The following is a 22,183-nucleotide window of genomic DNA, read 5'->3' as shown; positions in this document are numbered from 1 at the left end:
CAAAAAGCGCTAGGTATTTCTGAACCGAAATTTGGAAGGGCGCAAAAATTTCAACGATTTGTAGTATGGCTTATATTTTTTTAGACAAAAATAGCCTTTACATAGACTTCCAAAAAAATACACGTGATCCAGGCAGGGGGAGGGGGGGTAGTCCCAAACCTCACCAAATATCACCAGGGGGGAGGGGGGGATAAAAAAATGAGAAAAACTACCTCACGTGATTAATGGACGGCCCCTTATCTGTCTATTAGGTATTTAAACACATTTCTGTACCTTGTCAAAGTGTTAATTCAGAAACTAATAATCACAATTATTTCGACAAGGTACAAACATCAAATGTGTATTGGATGTGACTTTATAATCGTTATATTAATTACTTATTTACTTGAAAATATTTCTGACTTGAAATCATTGATTACTGTCTAGATACTATTAGCAGTGTGTCACTCGTTCATTATTATCATTAATATAGGTAGGTACTTACATAGAATTATAATCAAAGCATCTATATTACATTACATACTCAATGGCAAACATATAATCTTTCACACAGGTTTTTTAAATCTATATTTAGGTAAACTTAACTAAATTATTTATTTTAAAGTCGTGCATAGACATGAGTACATAATAGATAACGTCCTACGTAGTTTTTGGCCAAAAATATAGCTATAATCATCAGGCTAAAGCAACTACCATACAAACCATCATATAAAAATAAAAGCGTAGATATCCTTTTTAACTAAATCATAACAATCCTTGTAAGTATAAAAACTACGTATTTGATATTCTATTGCGTTTTACTCTCAATGTTAACCACTTATGCAGCTGTTTGTGGAAAACTAGAAAGTGAACAGTAATTTATTCAAAGAGATATGTTGTAATTATTTATTTGTTTTCTAGAAATAACTATTAATTTGACCCTCACGCTTAGCGTGAAGTATCACACGAACTAGACTTAATTATAATGATAAAAGCACCATCAAACTTAACTTTATTCAATACATACTAATTATTATTCATCGAAAATTAGGGCAAACATACGGTGTCGGTTGATGAAGTCTTAATTGGATCCAGACACCAGTCTTGTTTAAGCACAATCAATAGACCTATCACTGTGCCACATCCTTATTTCAAACGACTATTATTCACACACTCATGCATCTCGATAAACACCAACAGCCTTTGAAAAATCTAGCGCCAAATGCAAATCTACTCTATACCAGTGGGGCGACCACCACCGAGCATTGGCAATAACAATCCTCGCTTGCTCGATCGCTTGTCAAACTTGGTCTGACAGATGTTTGACAGGCGAGTGACGCTGCTTAGGGGCCGTCCATTAATCACGTGAGGCTCAAAGGGGGGGGGGAGGGGGTACTGAAAACCTCACGAAACGTCACGAGGGGGGAGGGGGGGTTCTCGTTAGACATCACGTGTATTAATTTTTTGTCAAAAATTAGGTATTTCTGAATCGATATTTTGGACGGCGCAAAAATTTTAACGATTTGTAGTATGACTGTATGACCTATATTTTTTCTAGTCAAAAATTGCCTTTACATAGACTTCCAAAAAAATACACGTGATCCAGGGGGGGGGAGGGGGGGTTGGTCCCAAACCTCACCAAATATCACCAGGGGGGAGGGGGGGGTCAAAAAATGAGAAAAACGACCTCACGTGATTAATGGACGGCCCCTTACGGATTGTCAATTGCTAATGTGCCCTCGGTGGTACGGTAGCTTATCAGTTGAGCCTGACTTCCGTATGCTCGTCACCCAAGATTTGCTGGTCGTCGGAGTCGTCGTGCGGGCTGAGCTTGTCGGCCAGGCCCCTGGTCACCGGCAGACAGAGGTTGGCGGCGGCCAGGCCCCGCACGGCGCGGCGACGCAGCACCACCAGGATCAGGAAGATGACCACGCCTTGGAGGCAGTTGAACGTGTCCATGATTTTCCTGTGGAAGATTTTGTTATGATGTAGATGGTTGAAATTGATACTTACGTAAAGGTTTTTTTACAAAAACTATATAGATGCGTAAAAAATATGCGTGCTTTACTGCTTTCAAATCCAAATGTATCGGTCAAATACCGAGTCAAACATGCTTTAAACCAGATTTAAACATTTTTGTGGAAATACAAGCAATATGTTTCGTTATCATCGGGTTTTATCAGACGGAGTTACAGCTTCTTCAAGTAATATATTATTTTGGTATTCAAAGAAAAAAAGAGTAGATAAGTATGTAGTTTCATGAATATTAATTTGTTATTGAAATGCGATCAATAATTACGAGTATGTGCAATCAATTATGCACGCATTAATTGCGAATCGCGTGAAATTTTCTTAACAAATAGCATGATATAATTTCAGTTTCATTCCTCCAATGAATAAATAAGCGATATATTGTAAACTGATTCTTGATTGAAATACCTACTTAGTTCATTTAGGTATTTATTAAAATATGATCTAAAGCAATAAAGCTACTGTTTTGTCTCTCTCTGTCAAAAAACAAATTATTCTCTGTCAGAGAGTGACAGAAAAGTTCAATAGCTAAAGCGTCCACTAGCTTTTTTATGAATAAGGGGGATAGTCTCTTATACTCTGTCCATTATATTATTGGTTTTTTGACATTCCTAATACCATACATATTTGATGACTGCAAAGGAAAACCAACTGTATTTACCAGACATAAGGAAACGTCTAAAATACAATAATATAGTGGACGCTCTATAATCTATATTAATTATTAATGTTATACATATGTATATTTTTTATTTAATTTGATTTTACTATATTTACCAAACAATATGAGACTCTCCATGCGCGAAGCTGGCGATCTCGAACACCCACGAGATGCCCATCACCAGCAGCAGCTTCAGCGACAGAAGGAATCTGGAGACATTCAAACAAAACAAATAAAAATACGGCAAAAGACAGCCTATAACCGGACCGTCCTTAGAAAGAAACCAGTTGTTCCGAATGTGATATAAATAAACTTAGGCCTCTGTCGAGCTAGCGGCCTGTGTCATTCTTGGAAGACCTATTTTGGTTTTCGCGTTATTATTTGGGACGTCAACCTGCCTTGGAATTTTAATCAGATTAGCAATATATTTTCGTACCACTGGGGTTACTGAGGTTACTTGGAAAACGGTAAACTCACGTTGTTTTGTATAACTATCTTCAGCCTAACAAATTGCATGCCATTAAGGACAATACTTTGCCGAAAATCGGACATGCACCTCATTATTCTGCATTTTTCTTGCATCAAGAATAACAAATGCATGGAATTACCTGTATTTGAGATTGTTGAGTTTGGAGACCTCGTATTTTCTGGTGTGCTTCCACAAGCTGAGTGATGAGAGTACAAACAGCGCCACATTCGCGGTGAGCAGAATGGCGACCGGCCCGTAGAAGAACACCCACGTCGTCGTGCGGTCTGGAATGTAAATTAATAATCAATTTAAGAATTAGGTAATTAATTTAAATATATTTTGAACTTCACATGGAACTTTGAAAGTTTATGATCCATAGTATATAGCATAATTTTATCCCAATAAGATAAAATGAAAAACATACTACTTTTATTGGAAAACTGCGGTAACCTCGCAGAGTTTTCTATTTTAAAAGTTGGACGGTGTTCTTAGCACTAGTCATCGTCATGGAGGACAATCGTATAGACCAATTAACCATATAGACAAACATATACAAAGAAATCAATACCCTTGAACCAGCAGCTGTTGACCCCGATACCGGGCTTGAGGTGGTCTCCCTCGATGAAGTTGGTGATGAGGGACACCACCAGGAACAGGAAGGTGCAGCCCCACGCGTAGCAGCTATAGATGAAGTACTGCCGCCGCTCCGTCTTCTTCAAGTGGGCCGAGTTTCTGGAGAACACATAATCATCAAGGATAATAACGTATAATGAATAAGTACAAAGAAGATGAGAAATCAGAGAGATAATAGCATGTATTGATGAGATGGGCTTGTAAGACAATAGTGAAAAGGCTTTCGGAATGCAATTTAAATAAGAGAAGCAAAGAGACTTACACGACTGTCCTGTAAACGTTGATGCAAATAACGTTAGTCCAGAAGAATGTAGCCATCATCCAAAAGTATACCAGAAATCCTGCAATGATAAGAAAACATGATGTTAAAAATTATCCAAAATGCGCCAGTATAATTTATACGAGTATTTGTTGCAGAAATCCTGCAACGATATAAAAACTGTTAAAACTTATAGAAAATACGCCAATAACATTTGTACGAGTATTTCTTGAATAATTGGAATTTAAAACCTTACCTGTGACTGTGCAGATTTCTTGCGTGAAATTAGGGTTTAGCTGTAGAATGCCGAGTGACAAAAACCCAAGAGCCATACTCAGGCAGAGGCACATGTAGCACAATCCTTGCAGATCCCTGGAACACAACAAATAAAATATGTAAGATCGTAGGTTTTGTAAAATTTAAGACCGTCATAAGAGGTTTTTGAAAGAACTTGCAAATCTAAAACAAAATTAAAAACAAACGTACCTCAACTGCGGCAAGAACATGTAGACAGCGAAGGTGAGGGCGAGAAAAGCGACGGAGACGAGGGTGAGGATGCCGGTGACCTCGATGTCCTTGTTCTCGGAGTACTCCTGCTGGAAGCACACGATGGCCACGCTGACGCGGCCGGCGGCGGGGTCCGACCTGTTGCGGAGCATCTCGCCCACGCAGTAGCTGCGGGTGAGGGGGGCGTTTGGTTATTGACTGAAGATTATGGAAATTATTGTGATGGTGGTGCAATGGTTTTGTAGCTGTTGGTGCAATTGGATTCGGTAGGATAGAGTTCAAAGAACCGTTCGGTGGAAACTGACCCCTACACTATATGGGATTATTGTATGATATGACAACTCATGCTATCTATGTAGCATCCATTTGTGTTTCTAATGGTTTTATTTGTTTTCTTGGTTTAGTTGGGACTTGGGATATAGTATTTTGATCACAAACCATCATGTGTGAGAAGTGAGACCATTCATGCATGTTGAATAAGTTGCATGGCCATGTATAACATTCTATAAATTATTTGCAACAACAACAAAAAACCGTCTAAATGTGGAAACCATTTGTAGGTCGTAGATAAGTACTGAAATAATAATAATGGTGTTTATAATCCAACAATGACAAACAGATGTTGCGATTATTTACAAATGATGTCGTTACGGACTTTAACTAAATGTTCACAGTATTATTTAACTTCAAGCATACAAATAACACACCTAGGATGATAACGACGATGAGTTTTAAAACTTACGATACGGATACTTCCAATTCTCTAAAGTTTGTCTGCAATCACTCAATAAACTAAACTAACTCCTTTAAAAAGAATTCAACGGGTTGCGTGATACGGTGATTCGAACTGAAAGTAAAACTTCAAGGTCAATAACAACTTACTCCTTAGGATCAGAGGCGAAGCTGAAGTTAGGAGCATCCATGGTGTACAGCTGGTCGCCTTTGATCACGATGTCCTTGAGGGGAACATATCCGAAGGGGCACTTGATGTTGATCTTGAGGTCCCCGTCCCCGCAGTAGCCGCCGACTCTGATGGGCACGGAGTTGTCGCAGCAAGGCGCGGCCGCCATTGCTGAATAGCATCCGAGCACCAACAGGAGTAGCTCCTGGGGATAGATAACTGTGGTTAATTGCGTATGTCGCAGTTGCGTCTACAGATTCAGTAAGTAAACTCACGAGCAAAGAAACAGTTCCACTTACAAAATAGCTCTGTCTAATCTGACACTAAATAGCCTTAATTTTGATAAACATTTAAAAGGAAATTCGAACATAATGTTTACGTTTTTAGTTAGTGCTAGCATTCTGGTGCGCATTTAAATGTAGATTAATATTGCAGAAGGCTTCATTAAGCCTTTCCGCTTAGGAGTAATTTGGTATTTTTCTCACTGGAACTTTTTCATTGACCGCGAGTGTAGGTACCTACTTATGTGAAGAAATAATCTACTCCGTCGTGTCGGTAAATTTGGAAACTATGAAACCATAATTGTTTGCGCGTAGTTTGATTCGTACTTAGTGCCATCGTACTGAAAGTTTGTGTCTGTGGCCAGGATGTGCCGGGCCTGGGTTGAGGTTGTAACTCAATTTAAGGAGGTAGCTCCTTTCGTGACCCTCAAACTTTGTATTGGGGAAGGTTGGAAACGACCTTGGATCGAGCTGTACATATTCAGACGGATTTTTAATTATTTAATTATAACTTATAAATTATATTATTGCCTACTATAAAGCATAAGTGTTGATTTATTCAAATTAGTGGTTATTGCTTCACTCATTTTATTGTTATATGCAGATAAGACCGCTGCATCAAAGCAGTTGTTATCTATTTGAACTTTTGACTTGACTTCTTCGTATGGATTTTGTTATTTTTGTGACAAAAGTGACTAACTATATTTGTGTTGCCTAATATTATACCCAACTAAGTGGTTTGAAGTAATGAAGAAGAAATGTTTCCTTATTTACAAACGTTTATGATAAGCAGATGTAAACAACCTGTAGGCAAATATAAAACTTATACCAAAAGTACATCAAAATATGCATGTCAACAATTAATATAAAAGTTAACTGCATTTCATAATTGACCCGGTCAGTCTCGTTCCCCCTAGCTCCGTCTCTACGCTAACTAATTTTAGCCACGTCCATTCATCGAGATAATAAACGATATTGTCCTGCAGTCCGCTTGTTCTGCACTGGGGTCGATGCACCCGTTCAATTATAAACAATTTCATAATGATACCGTTTTAAGGTGATCTTGCCATGTTCTAACTACACTGGCCGACCTTTCACCTTTTTGATTAAACGCAATGCGTTAATATTGTTATATAATAAGTAGAATTTTGATAACTAAGACTGTTTAATGTGCCTAGTACACATAAGTATACTTTATAGATATATGTATTAAAATTTGGGAAGAGAGGCGCTTCTTGGGAGAGCCTGAAATTCAGCATTAAAGAATTGGTAATAAACAATATGAATCATGATTGTGACTGGTACATTTTATCTTCTTCGAAAAACTCTATCGTAATAGGTGCAAGCAGGGTCAAACCGTCAAAACAAATACGTATTTTTAATGACGTCTGACCCTATCTGGGGAAACCAGCCAAGGGAGCAAATACTTACGAGGTAGGTACTCACTATCCTAGATAAACAAAGCAGCGTAAATAACACATAACCAGGACAAGTTAATAAAAAAAATCCCCCCATATATTAATTATTTCTGTGAATTGTTTTGTCTCTAAATTTTGAGTCCTTCCAGAAAGTCTACCATAAAATATAATTATCACGTATATATTTATCAATTATACATTTGATAAGTCATTTGGACCTATACCCTACTTATGTATTGTGTATATTTCTTGCTTGAAAATGAATAGATGCATTATGTCGATGGGGAATTATTTCAGCGCTATTGACATTTCATTCAGTATTGTTTAATTACTTATTTGTAATCCGTGCTATTTTTCACTCACATTCCAGAGGTATACCATAACATAATCATACTACAATTTCATTCAAATTATTCTATAGAAGATAATCATGTCAATTATGTAAGATAATCTTGTTTGACGTGCTTTTCATTGTTGCAAACTTGCAATGGTGGTGGTTAAATGTCTGTGGTTATGTTACACAAGCATTTTATACCTTTTTCCCCTAAACTAAATATTTTCTAAGTCAATTATAATTTCCTTTAGCTTTAGGTTCCAACTTAGTATCTACTCGTAAATCCGCTTGCTTTCAAAATAAGTCCATATTGCAAATATTGCCCAGATCAAGACACTCGGGTTAAGAATTGATTTCAGAAGTGTCGAACAATATAATCACTAGTTGACCGCTTGACCCGGGGGTACATACATATTTAGGTCGGGCAGTAATCAATCGGCCGTAATGATATGTAAGGAGGGTAATATTGTTAGCTCAATCTAAGATGGGGAGGCCACTGGGGAGGCCTTGACTTGTGGTGGGAGGAGGACCTTCCAATGTCAAGTGTTCAGGTCTGCACACTAAAGGAGCTATGCGTGATTTTATGTCATACCTATACAAGTTGACAAACCCAGGGACGGACATGGAAATGTGATGCAAAAGCTTTAAGAAAAAGGCTTTTCAAATTAAATCCAAAAAAGGTGCTTCAGCTCATCTTTATGACTATTTTTTATCGTGTATTTTTAAACTTAGATCCCTAGGTAAATATTATATTCGCTTGCACAACATCATTGATCAATGATGATGATTGAACATTGATCAAAAGTTGTTCAGAATGACCAAATAAGTCTAATCTTCATCTAATTTTCATAATAATTAAATTACATACTTAAAGAATATTCATCATGTTCATTGTAACGCAATAGTTAAACCACAGGCATCGATAACCTACATATACAGGGTGAAATTTAATCAGTGACAATCATTGCATAATATATTTGCATAATAAATGTGCATCGACTGTTTGCAGGTGTATCTTAGCCCCAAAGCAATATCGAAGTAAAAAAAAACAATTCGTAAAAAAGCTTTTAACCTTTTGCGGCTCGTACTCGCGATATCGCGCCGAAAAACAATAGATTTGTATTGTGTCAGATTTCACAGTATCCAACTGGTTAAGTGTTCTCATTAGGATTATTTGGTCGGTCGTTATCGTTATACTGCATACTGGTATCATAAATGTAGGATTTATTAGTCAAGTATAGTTTCCGAGTTCAATCACTGAGCGACGTCCAGTAGACCAGCCAGCTCGTCTCGGACCGGTTCCACTCAAGCCGGCTCCCGCGTCATAACACAATTTGCATAAGTATGAATAGGGCGTGCAAAACCGGAAGGTTTTCAAAACCGGTTTTGAATTTTCGGTTTTCAGCCTCAAAACCGGGTAACCGGTTTTTCACCGGTTTTGATATTACTTAAATATTTTTTGTCATACAGTACTAATTAAACAAGGAACCCATATTCTTAGATAGAGATATCCACAAAACATACGAATAAAACATTTTTTATGATATACTTACCTATTTTTAATCAACCATATGACAAATTAATAATTTAGTGAACAGGAAAAAAAGTTAAATAAGAATTATCATAGTACTTACTGTTATCACATCTAAAAAAAAGTGTGTGGCACCTTAATGGTGTTTTTATATCGTTCTGTTATCATCAATAATTGTATATTTTAAACATACAGGCAGATTTTGAAAAAAAAAACATTTATCGTCTGATTATTACGACCACTCTATAGTAGCAGTAAGATGATGAATGTTTTTTTGATGTATTACAGACTAGCTGTTCCCGCGCGCTTCGCTTCGCCTTAAAAAGTTTTCCCGTGGGAATTCCGGGATAAAAAGTAGCCTATGTTTTTTCCCAGGGTCTATACCGTATGTATACCAAATTTCATTCAAATCCGTTCAGTAGTTTTGGCGTGAAAGAGTAACAGACAGACAGACAGACAGACAGACAGACAGACAGACAGACACAGTTACTTTCGCATTTATAATATTAGTAAGGATTTGTTCATATCAACGCAACGAAAGAAAGCCTAACTCATTGATGGACACGACTGCATTTGATTTGACGTCCTCAACACTTCATGAAAAAAGTCCATAACGTCGAATGCAGTCCCCGCACTTGGCCTAATTATATTTTCAACAACGGTCAATGCAGTCCTGTTTTACCTAGAGTTTGTATGAAGACCACCTTGTTGTGCTTTATTGGGCCAGATTTCAACGTTATAATTATGTGCACCCAGAGTACCTTTTTTTCACACAGCAATAAGTTTTCATACAGCAAAAAATGTGAACTCACACGCACACATCGGTCACTGACGTCGTGTTTGCTTTACTGCGCCTAGGCAGAGTGCCGGCATGTGCACCAGAAAATCGTCACTCAATTTCCATACAATATTTTAGTGCTTTTTTATGAGTTTCACCATTAATCTAGTGTCCATCAGTGTGCCAACCGATATACAAATTCTTTTATTTTTAGAGTTTATGGGTTCAACTTCTAATGTATGTAAAAAAGTATATAAAAATACGATCAAAATCGGTGAAAACCCGGTTTTCGGTTTCCGGTTTTGAACTCTCAAAACCGGTTATGAAAAACCGTGATATATTGTCCGGTTAACCGGTTTTCCGGTTAACCGGTTAACCGGTTTTGCACGCCCTAAGTATGAAGGGTGTTGCAAAGGTGGAATACAAAACCAAAAAAGTCTGTGAAATTTTGAATACAATAAAAATCAACTCATCTTTAAAACTACATTATTTTACATTGACCACCACCCCCTCAGTATCCACTTTTGGCTTACAATACTATTTTCATATCATCCTGTATAATAATTTGCATTCGGTGCCATTTGCAGGTTTATCTTTAACTAAAACCAGATGCGTGGTTTTTATGTTATTTGATCTTAAAACAATAATCATTGCCGATAAAGTGCGCGTGGATTTAACATAATAATAAGTATTAAAACTATTAATAATTATAGCTGTTGCCCGTGATCTCTGCTTCTGCTCAGCTCTGACTCTCAGCTTCGCCGTCAAAAGTTCCCGTGGGAATTTCGGGATAAAAGTTTTATTTTCTCCTAGTTCTCCCCTACCACTTTTTAGCCAAATCGGTTGAGCCGTTCTTTAGTCAAAAATAGTGTAACTAACACGTCTTTTTAAAGGTATGTACCTACGTAGATATTATTTCATCATCACAGCCATCACGTCCTTACTGCTGGGGCACGGGTCTCCTTCCAATGCAGGATGGGTTTTAGGCCTAGTCCACCATGAGGGCCTAGGGCGGGTTGGTGGACAAGATAAAATTTACGAGGAACATACTGGGTACATTCTTTTTGTTCGTTTTCTTCTTATTCTTAGCGTGTAGGTCACAACACTGCGTAGTGGTGAAAAAATGAGCCAGACAGATTAGTGTCAGTCGCTGACTACCCTGAGTACTTAGGATGTACCTAGGTACCTAATCTAATAGGTAGGTACATACCGTGGTGATACCAAGAATGAATGAAACTATTAATAAACGATTCCCTGTTTTGTGGGAAGTATTTTGCAATGTGGTCGTGATAAAGTGTTATCAGCGGCTGCCACAATTGTTGAGATGTCTGTGTTAGAAGCAGTTCCGTATTTAATGATAGCAACATACAAAGCATGTGCTGATGGTTAATGAACTTTTATTTAATTTCAATGTATTTAATAGTCACCTTAGATACCTAATAATCGCCGTATAAAACACTGTTTCTGACAACATGATTTATTATTTACTCTATCCAGACATTCCAACTCCGATCATATTATTATTATGATTATATGTAGTTGTGTCCTCGGATAATTACAGAAAGCTTGCTTAGGATATCCACAGCTTGGTTATTTCGAGATCAGTAACTCATTCGAATTAAACCACTTGAGTCTGAAGCTGGCTACCATGCACCCTGTGCATGCATAATTATATTTATGAGAAATACGGGATAACACTGGCCTGTCTATGTCACAGTCCAGGGTTCAATCTTTGTACCTAGGATATCCAGAAAGTATAAACATTTTTTTGGCTCTTTTAAGACGTACCTAAGTAGTTAAGGGCTAATTACTTGTTATTTATTTACACATCATTATTGCTATATGGTATATCTCATATTATACTATTTCTTTCTGGTATTATAATTATGAAATAAAAACAAATAAACTAAATTTAATACATATACGAACGAACTGTTAATTATTATAGACCTTAGCTTAGCTACTCATACCATTTTGTATTGGCTTCACTGTGATTTTGATAAAGCTTGCTGGTGGTCCCTTGCATAAATAGTTCTGTTATCAAGCCGTCCTGCCGTAGATCATCCGATAAGATTACTCAAGTTATTTGTGAGTAAATTCTTTAACATATTGTAACGGTTTTCAGAATGCGTGAATAATCTAATGCTCATGTTTTTTCGTCTAAGTATGACTTATAAATTTATCAGTCGGACCATATTGTTGACAAATATCTATCGTTCATAGTAAATGCCTAGTATAAACTGAGTTCAACTATTCGCCTAGATTCAGGAAAAACTGAAAAGTTGATGGTTTATGTCGTAAATAGTCGTAATAGGATGATTCGATTAACGTATTTGAGTTTCTATAAATATGCTGAAATGTAATTAAGATTTTTTTTATTTATTATGTAGGATATCGTTTATTAACTGTTTCGTTTTTGTATAAAAATTTTAACGTCTCTTATTAGCATTCACAACTTAAATTATACCTAGCTATTCATATTCCTTAGATTATAGATATTCCTACGAGCTATGTACATAAGTTGTAACAAAAGTCTATTTTAATTAATTAAATGCAAGTAGCTGATAATTAATACACACTAAACAAAACTTACCTTCATTTTCAACTATTAAACCAAAAAACACGAAACAACTAAACTTGAACCATTCACTGTAGTACACTGTCCTTCAAATTTATTACAATAAATGAAATGCAATGAGGTTAAGTTATTAACTGAAATATTTGAATTTGGAATGCGATGTTAGTCCGTTGCGGCGATACGCGCGTGCGCACGGGCAGTGTCACTGCGCAAGTAAACAACTCGCTCGCGGGACCAGCCGAGCTTCGTGGGGAACCGGCCAAGTGCGAATGATTTATGGCGTTTGATGCGCGTTTTATTTGTAATATACCGATTTGTATGCGTCCACTGTCTACCGGTCTACAGCTGAGTGTTTTTACTCGTATTTGTAGAAAACACGTTAGGCATGTGCAGAGCTGGTGGCATTTTGTTGGCGTATGAGAATCCTACACAAACGCTCACGTCTGTACTTAACGCCAATTGCTCTCTGTAATCCCTGACAGGATAGGTGTAAACAGATACCTATTATGAAGTAGGTACCACGTAGGTACCACCCACTTTTTGCCGGCGCTCTAAATTAATTCCATTTGTATCTTAGTATGTATGTATGTATATTGTATGTGCATTACCCTCGATAACTACACTTACGACTCACAAGCAATGATAAATTTCAATCTGCCATCGCTGTTCCATAATGTCACTGAAACTTTTTATTGCTCGTGAGTGCAGTAAACAAACTTACTGCACTAATTTACTGCACTCGCTGCGCCATGGGGCTACTCTTGCTTGAAAACATACGAAATTTCAACCACCTCTATCCATTAAACCCATGACAGTTGACTTGTTACTTCGTAAGCTAGAATGATCCTCCATAGACGGGCTCGCTTACCTTAGACCTAGCATGTACTTATATAAATTTACAGTCGTCTTAATATAAATAAAATTGTTATTTAATCTTGATTGATGAAATACACATAAAGACACATAATCTAACTAAGTAATCTCTCATCAAATTTTTAATGATTTTGATTTGACACTAGCTCCCATACATTTTGTAGCTGTCCAAACGGGCCTCTTATATTTTGACTACAATAATAAACAAATTCTTTATTTGTTCCAGTTGCTGCAAATGCTGAAGTTCTACGCGCGGTTCGAGATCAGCGACGAGACCGGCGACCCCATGACGGACCGCGACATGACGCTGCTGCACTACTCGCGCATCACCTCGCTACAGGTGCGTGATGGAGCCTAAACACCAAACTATTTACGCCAAGCGTAAATCGTTTAGCGCCAAATTACTCCTAAACGATAGCTAAATGACGCCACGCCGCGCCGCCGCCGCCGTGTGCAATATTCAAGTGCATCAGAATATCGCCAACTAAAACGTAAACTAAACGTAATTAAATAATTTTAAAATTGGGGCAATTTGGTGACAATTTTAAGTGAAACTTTTATATTGCTCGTTTTTATTACCTAGAATATTTTTCCTACTTAGGTACTTTGAGTCAAATGTCGAGCCACTTACACTGGGTTGCGCTACGTTTTGTGAGAAATTGTGCGTCTTACAATTCGGTACAAACAACTTGGCAGTTATGAAGATAGCTTTCATTACAATTTGAGGCATACGAAGGACACTGCGCCGATGCAAGTGGCTGCTTTCTCATGACATCCCAGTATGTGTGCTGAAAAAGATCTGTTACATACGAGTATATAGGGGTGTAATGTTATAAATGGTTTTCTTGGAAAAGCAATCTTCTCCAAGTTATTGAATTTACCTTTCGTAGTACATGCCTATGAAGTAATGACTAGGTAGCTGCGTATTTATTGAACTAGTATTATAATAGTTAACTTTGACCAGACACGTGTGCGGCCAGCTATGGTCACAGAATGCACTCGCCTGTGCGTCCTGTCACGATCACGAGCCTGCAATCTGTCGTTTTATTATTACTAAATTACAACCACTTCACTCGTTTACGATACCTACCGCTGTTGAATTCTTAATTAATTTAAATTCTAATTCCATTCAAGTTCAATAAAGTTCATCCACCTTAACCTCAGCAAGGCTCTCTGTGTTTTTATTTTGTCCCACGGTCAATTGGGACTATACTGACTCAAACATTCGCAAACGTTCCTGGCTGGGTTTGATGTCCGATTCAAGAAAGCTTCGACGCTGTCGTCGGCATGCTTTGCTCACACTATGGAAGTTTATCATCGTCATCCGCCATAATTACCACTGATGGACATAGGTCTCTATGACAAGGAGCGCCACATAATCTATCCTTGGTCTTCCTCATCCATCTGCCACGTCGATACCCTTCTGGTTCGCCTTGAGGAGGTCGTCCCGGGTGCCGGTGTTGGGACAGCCGGGTCATGTCAGCAAGTGCTGCACGGTCTGTTGGGGATGCACCATAGGCGCAGATCGCAGACCTTCTCTGAAGACTTTTTAATTATGTATAATGCTAAATACATATTGCCCTATTCATGAATCTATACGTAGATAGAGTGATTTAAAAGGTAAGTTTATATGTAGATACTTTTTAGCCTGGTACTCCCTCTGGAAAACTTTTTACGACGAAATGACGCTCGCACTTCAACATAGTAATAAATGAATTTGTTATTTGTATTACAGAAAGCGGCGTTCGCCAAGTTCCCCGACCTGCGCAAGTTCTCCCTCGCCAACGTGGCCAGCGTGGACACAAGGGAGACGCTGCAGAAACACTTCGGCAACTTGAGGTAACTGACACTCAACTGTATAAGTTAACAAACGAGCATAAAATAACAAAGAGCATCGCACAACTGGTCATTTTGAACAACTTGTGGAAAAACATAACTCTCACGAGCAATTAAAAAGTTCCACCAATCGGATATGATTGTTTTGATTCAGTAGTTTGAATTACAAAAAAAAAAATCTTTTCCACTCAGTCGAACATGCTTTGTCCAATAGGGATACATTATTACTAACACATAACACATTTTATGGATTTTACTATCTGAAATAAATGAATTAAGTATTATTATTATATTTGTTTTTCCGAAATAGTTATGTTTTACCACCTTATTACAGTTGTACCAGTGGTGCGATGCACTTTCGGCTTCCACAATTCGCTTTTTAAACATTAGGTATGTACTTAATATTGTTCTGACTGTACAACACAACCCGCCAGCTTTGCTGTGAGTAATAGTTAAGGTTTGGTTAGTCTGCGGCTGCGTTTCTTAGCAAGATTCAACTAATTATGAATTTTATGCAACGATGCTGTGGTTTGTGACTGCTGCTGTTACGACAGACAATGTAGGTAATTTCTGCCAGATACCCCTTGAAGAAAGTCTGCCATTCTTTACGCTAATTCCACATGACAAAAACCCTTTTGTGAGAGTGCTAAACTTACTAATGAACATAATCATGGGACATGGGTATGGGTAGTCATAAACATAATAATACTTTCTAAGTTATAGGTACACTGTTATTTGTATCAAATCTTCCATAAAAACCATCTGCTACCGCTGAATAAAAATGTATATTTTATGATAAAACAGCTATTGTACCACCACCGACACGACACATTAGCAACAATCTATAAACAGCATAACAATCTATAAACAGCATAACCATTTGACAAGCGACGCTGCTTAAAGATTGATAATTGCTTATTTTCAATGGTTACCCCACAGCTCTCTAAAACGGTCTGCTATTTAGAACATTGTATGAAATGCGCCACTAAATGTAATATTGTAATTTCCAGTGACAAAGCTCTCCGTGCCATCGCCACGCACCTGAACCTCGTGCCCCCGGAGGGCAAGGAGGAGGAGTTCCCCTGGCACCGCCTCGACAAGGACTTTCTGACGGAACTGTTGGTATGTGTAGTAGTTGTACTTCTTGTGTTTACTTACTCATTTCCAGATTGGAGGACTGTTTAGACTCAAGCGATTAGATGCAGTTCACTCTCGCTGCTGAACTTCTAGCCAATTCTATCTCGTACCCTGAAGATACACAAAGCGGTATTTTGTCTTACCGCCATCGCTGATTAGTATCGAATACTTATCTAAACAACATAAGCGGCTGTACAGTCATGTCGCCGGTTATAGAGATGAAGGTCCTTCGAATCTTATCCTTGCTATACAAAGCATGTTCTATGACAAAAAAAAACATTCGTTTTTTAAGTATATATTTATTTTGCTATATTTCACCACCGCTTCAACCGTAGACTAATTTTGTTATCATCCTTCCCCAGATATCACGTCACGAGCGGCGGATATCCCAGCTGGAAGAGCTCAACTCGATGCCTCTCTACCCGACCGAAGCCGTCATCTGGGACGAGAACGTGGTCCCGACGGAGATCTACGGCGGCGACAGCTGTCTCGCGCTGCCCAAGCTCAACCTGCAGTTTCTGACGCTGCATGATTACCTGCTGAGGAACTTTAACTTGTTCCGCCTCGAGAGCACTTGTGAGTAGCTTCTTGTTTTTAGCGTGTCGGTTACGACCACACTAGAATTTGTAATTAGGGGGGAAAATCTATATAACAGTCATATTAGTACATAAAGAACAGGCTCATTTCACAAACTTACTTAAATAACTTTTTAATTTTGTTGCAGATGAAATCAGACAAGACATAGAAGACGCAGTCTACAGGCTAGCACCATGGTAAGATATTACATAAGTAATTTATTAAATTAATTATGGTTTCATTTAATTCTTTAAATAACAAAAGTTTACTAGAATCACATAGAATCCAACCCAAATGACGTTTTAAATTTGAATTTATAGTATTAATTATAAAGTTATACGCTAGTGCATATAACTTGCTCGATTGTGTTGTAAATGTTGTGTTTTATCTATAATTGGAAGCTCACTGTAGCTTGTATAGTTTTTTTTATATAAATGGTAAGTGTGTCTGTTGAAAAACCTAATAAATTTCCAATTCCCCAGGCGCGCAGAAGACGGCGGCGTATACTTCGGCGGCTGGGCGCGCATGGCGCACCCGATCCAGAGCTTCGCCGTGGTGGAGGTGGCCAAGCCGCTCATAGGCGAGCGCGCGCCGTCCCGCGTGCGCGCCGACGTCACCGTCACGCTCAGCGTCAGGCACGAGATCAAGCACGAGTGGGAGAACCTGAGGAAGCATGATGTGTGCTTCTTGATCACTGTGAGGCCGACGCAGCCTATAGGTATAAACTAGTTTGTTTTCTTTTGTTTTGACGTGTATTGCTCAGCGTAGGATACGAAATCAAGCAGGAGTGGGAGAACTTGATGCATGACGTTTGCTTCCTGATCACTGTGAGGCCGACGCAGCCTATAGGTATGAAGTAGTTTTCTTTCTTTTGTTTTGACGTGTATTGGTCGTCATTGTGACGTTCAGCGTGCGACACGAGATCAAGCAGGAGTGGGAGAACTTGAGGAAGCATGATGTGTGCTTCTTGATTACTGTCAAGCCGACGCAGCCTATAGGTATGTGGGATTTATTCCTCTGTGGGGTTTTTCAATAATTTACGTGTTAAAATATAGTTTACCTATATTTATGTAGAATGATACCGAAATACTGCAAAAAAAAATCACAAACTCTGAAACTGCGAAATAACAGGTGGTCCATACTAAAGTTTAATATCACATCAAAAAATATTCTTATTCAATTCAAAATAATTCATTGATGAAATTCCATGTGAAATCATAATGTGTACTTTTAATTGATTACTCATATTTAGATTGATCAAGTACATATATGAGTCAGCAAGCAAAGCAGTGCTTTCACCCATTCAGAAATCTATTCATTGATTAAATTCCTCAATTAACCGCGTTTCTATGAAAATATCTACAAAAGGTAATAGTTATAACAATTGTAATGATTTCATAGAAATTACAATGAAAATAACTCTGAATGCCACCTAATTACAATGCACTCTTAATACGTGTGCATAGATGCGGTCATTATATTATTTATGAATGCGACATTGTGGGTCAAAACTCGCGTAGCCATGACATTGGAAGTTATGTAAAAAACCAAACTTATATTAGTAGGAAAACAGTGTATGCGACGGTGATGTGTGTAGACTAATGTTTACATTGTGTATGAAAAAATATATTTACCTTTCCTTTATAATTCGTTCCCTGTAGAAGTTGTAGAACCAACAAATGACGACAACTTCTATTTATCTTTGAAATTTGTGGGCATCTAATGTACCTAAGCTTTCATAGTACACTTAGGTTAACACGATTCATCGGGCCGCAACGACCAGCTCGCTGCGAAAAAGTTATTGCTCTCTGAGCGCGCTATATGAACACGCATCGCCCTCTTAATTATAATCATGTGTGTAACCCTAGAAAACGCCATACAAACAAATCTTTTGCACTCAGCGAAATACATAGGTACAGTTAGCAAGCATATTATTCAGTTATAAACTCACGAGTAATTGCCATTGCCGTTCCATATTTCACTGGATTTCCATTTTCCATTTGCATTGCTCGTGAAAAAAATCACTTTGCATAACATGAACCCCTCACCCCACAGGCACAAAGTACGACTACCGTCGCTCGATGGTGGAGCAGGCCGGCATCGTGTACGTGCGAGGCTGCGAGGTGGAGGGCATGCTGGACGCGGCGGGGCGCGTGCTCGAGGAGGGCCCGGAGCCGCGGCCCGCGCTGCCCGCCGACACCCGCACCTTCCGCCTGCTGCTCGACGCCAACCAGTACGCAGCCGACCTGGACACCGCCAGCACCGGCAACGAGGTAGGATACTGGAGCTATAGCAGTACCAGACACTTCTTCCTAAGGGATCCTACCCGGCTGCGAGGAACACCGTCACTGATTGAAGATAGCAAATACAACTAATTATTATTCTTACCGTGTCGACATCGAAATCGAGCTCCACAGAAGCCTTCCTTATCCCAGCACTAAAGTAATGAGACAGCCTAGTCCAATTATTTGTGATAATCATTCTAAGACAGCGATACGTATCTTGACTTCTCACGCGAGTACAATGTACAGCTAACTACCCCTTCTTGTCATGGGCATATTGCCATGTCTAATTATTTCATCGATCAGCTGTCCGACACCCATATCACAGGTTCTGCCTAGTTTGGTATCGGAAGGCCGTGTGTGAGATGTCCCTACATATTTATTTATTTAAATCTTCATCCGCAGGACGTATACGAAACGTTCAACATCGTGATGCGCCGCAAGCCCAAGGAGAACAACTTCAAAGCTGTCCTAGAAACCATACGCGAGCTCATGAACACCGAGTGCGTGGTGCCGGAGTGGCTGCACGACATCGTGCTGGGGTACGGGGACCCGGGGCAGGCGCACTACACCAGGTTAGTGACGTAGTAGTGCTACGGCGGACCACTAGATGGCGTTAAAACATGTTTATGAACAACTTCAAGGCAGTTCTGGAGACTATTAGCAAGCTGATGAACACAGAGTAGCTTCACGACATCGTGCTGGGGTACGGGGACCCGGGGCAGACGCACTACACCAGGTTAGTGACGTAGTAGTGCCGTTTCGGACCGCTAGATGGCGTTAAAACGTATTATGTATATTTGAACTACTTCAAGGCGTTTCTGGAGACGTGCGTTCGCGTAACACGCTGTCAATCGATATCCCGTGCTTCAAAATTTGAATGTACCTACATCGGAAACCTACCACAGGAACCCCTAAACTTCTAGCATAATTTATCATCCTACACGTATTATCTTATTTGACTCACACGCATTGTTATGTCCTCAGAATGCCCAACGAGATAGCGACACTAGACTTCAACGACACATTCCTGAACATGGACCACCTGCGCGCGAGCTTCCCCGGGTACGAGATCAAGGTGCAGACGAATGACCCCAAGAAACTCGTGAGGCCTTTCAAGTAAGTACAAGTTGCTAACCAGTCGATAACCTATCTGAAGTGGCAGTGAGCTGGCTAATAAGTCGAAGAATCGATGACTGGTGGGGTAAATTAGTGTGGAAACAAACGTACTCTGGCCAGCTGGACCGATGACTTAGCCTGGTAGTCGGTAGTGGCTGGATGATGAAGGCAGAGGACAGTGTTATGGTTCTCCATGTATAGCCGAGCCAAGCCCTACAGATTAGCGTCAGTCTATGACGGATAAGTGACTCGGTTGATTCTGATCCTGTTATAACATTAACTACATCATCATTATTTATCATCCCATAATCCTCCTCTTTCAAGTGGCACCAAAACACAAGTTCCTAATTTCTGATTTTTATTAATAAAACTACAAAATACCTACTTATAACTTTGTAATCAAAATTCCAGGCTAACCTTCGAGAACGTGGTCCGCAAGCAGCAACTGGGCCCGGAGGCGATGGAAGAAGACGAGGAGCGCAAGGTGGTGGTGGTGGAGCCGCACGTGCAGCCGCGCCGCGGGCCCTACCTCTACAACGAGCCCAAGAAGTACGTAGCACGTCGGGGTCACCATTTTTCAAAAGAGAAAGAAGCGCGTCCACTGAATAGCTAGTAAATAATCATTAAACCCTACTCTTGAAAGGCAATGTACTGCGTCTGTCTTGCGTTCTCAACATTAAAAAAATCATCTCTTCAAAATCGATTTTACAAAAATTCAAAATACATAAATGTTTATCATAATGTAACATAGCACTAAGAACCAAGTACTGAGAATGTAGAATTTTATTTTGATTTCGGTCGAAAAAGCCTTTTTAGGCCTTTTTTCCTGATAACTTCTAAATTGTAGGCATTTTATTATTGTTTCTACGTTCTCAAAATAGGCATTACCTAGCTGATCATATTAGTATTTTTACTTATTTAAAAAACGCCTCTGAAGAGAATTTACGATTTTTTTAATGTTGGGAATGCAAGACAGGCGCAATACATTACCTTTCAAGTGTAGGAGTAGTTGTGGTTTGCCTTGGTGGGCAGCTGACGGGTATAGTTGGCAAGCAGCAACTGGGCCCCGAGGCTATGGAAGAAGAAGAGGAGCGCAAGGTGGTGGTGGTGGAGCCGCACGTGCAGCCGCGCCGCGGGCCCTACCTCTACAACGAGCCCAAGAAGTACGTACCACGTCGGGGTCACCATTTGTGTATAGCTTACCGTGTATCTACAGTTCGCGTTCTAAAAACGTTCTGTAAAACGTTCTGTAACTTTTCCATGAATAAGGGGGTTACTTTATAAAATAAATAAAATATTAACAATGTATGATGCATTCCAGGAACAACATCCTGTTCACGCCGACGCAGGTGGAGGCGATCCGCTCCGGCATGCAGCCCGGCCTCACGCTCGTCGTGGGGCCGCCCGGGACCGGTAATTCATGCTTACTACTTACTTTACTTTAGGTGAACGTTCGTGTGTAGTGGCTCCGGAGTAGGGTTTCTGATTTCTCGATCTGTTTTCGTTCTCGAGCATCGAGAATTCTCGAGCCCAAATTCTCGAGTCTTCTCGAGTCTCGAGCCTTTCTAAGAAGACCTTTAGAAAAATGCCTTAATTTAAAAAAATAAATACAAAATCTCCTTTTTTTACTTTGTCAACTTAATCACAAAGAAAATACTTTACCAATACTCTCTAGCTAGCTACTATATAATTACTAGTACAAGGTGGGCCAAAAGTAATCACCCTATTGGAAGTTGCTCTCATTTATGCAAATTGCCGCCAATTACAAATCAATGGATATTACGAGCCCGTATGGCAATCAATTGCGACGGCGCCCATTTGGCCGATATCTTCCCGACTTACCAATAAAATTGTAAAGGTTCAAATAAACATTGAACACAAATCTAATCAAAAAACAGAATCGAAGTTTTTCATTTTAAAAAAAAGAGCCAAACAACATCGGATGACTTCTTTTGGTCTGAACTAAGAAACAGTACGTAACTATTACTAACTACGTTATC

At 39.2% G+C, this 22,183-nt stretch overlaps 2 protein-coding genes across 2 annotated transcripts in view; one reads left to right on the top strand and one right to left on the bottom strand.

Moving 5' to 3' along the window:
* The window catches only part of LOC105382323 (RNA helicase aquarius), a 44,896-nt gene that overhangs the window by 13,915 nt on the left and 8,798 nt on the right, over positions 1-22,183 (top strand). The window contains exons 8-18 of the mRNA XM_048630084.1: positions 13,460-13,573; positions 14,969-15,072; positions 16,080-16,191; positions 16,569-16,782; positions 16,931-16,979; positions 17,265-17,500; positions 18,838-19,055; positions 19,470-19,639; positions 20,052-20,183; positions 20,595-20,732; positions 21,505-21,596. Of these exons, the coding sequence (XP_048486041.1) occupies positions 13,460-13,573; positions 14,969-15,072; positions 16,080-16,191; positions 16,569-16,782; positions 16,931-16,979; positions 17,265-17,500; positions 18,838-19,055; positions 19,470-19,639; positions 20,052-20,183; positions 20,595-20,732; positions 21,505-21,596 (1,579 nt within the window). The remainder of the gene's footprint in view (positions 1-13,459; positions 13,574-14,968; positions 15,073-16,079; positions 16,192-16,568; positions 16,783-16,930; positions 16,980-17,264; positions 17,501-18,837; positions 19,056-19,469; positions 19,640-20,051; positions 20,184-20,594; positions 20,733-21,504; positions 21,597-22,183) is intronic.
* Positions 1,726-12,639, bottom strand: LOC105397179 (probable G-protein coupled receptor Mth-like 3). The gene is made up of 9 exons (XM_038107417.2): positions 12,376-12,639; positions 5,422-5,645; positions 4,519-4,707; positions 4,289-4,404; positions 4,036-4,114; positions 3,709-3,872; positions 3,280-3,424; positions 2,788-2,880; positions 1,726-1,945 (listed from the first exon to the last, which is right to left on the bottom strand). The coding sequence occupies exons 1-9, from the start codon at positions 12,379-12,381 to the stop codon at positions 1,738-1,740; spliced, it is 1,224 nt and encodes a 407-aa protein (XP_037963345.2). The 5' UTR covers positions 12,382-12,639; the 3' UTR covers positions 1,726-1,737.

This window comes from Plutella xylostella, chromosome 25 (assembly GCF_932276165.1).
Source record: "Plutella xylostella chromosome 25, ilPluXylo3.1, whole genome shotgun sequence".
Classification (NCBI taxonomy): domain Eukaryota; kingdom Metazoa; phylum Arthropoda; class Insecta; order Lepidoptera; family Plutellidae; genus Plutella; species Plutella xylostella.
The sequence above is the reverse complement of the archived record's forward strand: the minus strand, read 5'-3'. Positions and strand labels throughout refer to the sequence as shown.

Excerpts from the sequence above, each read along its gene's own strand:
- LOC105397179 (XM_038107417.2), bottom strand. Across the intron at positions 4,405-4,518 it reads ATGTTCTTGCCGCAGTTGAG|GGATCTGCAAGGATTGTGCT; the intron begins GTACGTTTGTTT and ends GTTGTGTTCCAG. Across the intron at positions 4,115-4,288 it reads AGAAATCTGCACAGTCACAG|GATTTCTGGTATACTTTTGG; the intron begins GTAAGGTTTTAA and ends TTATCATTGCAG.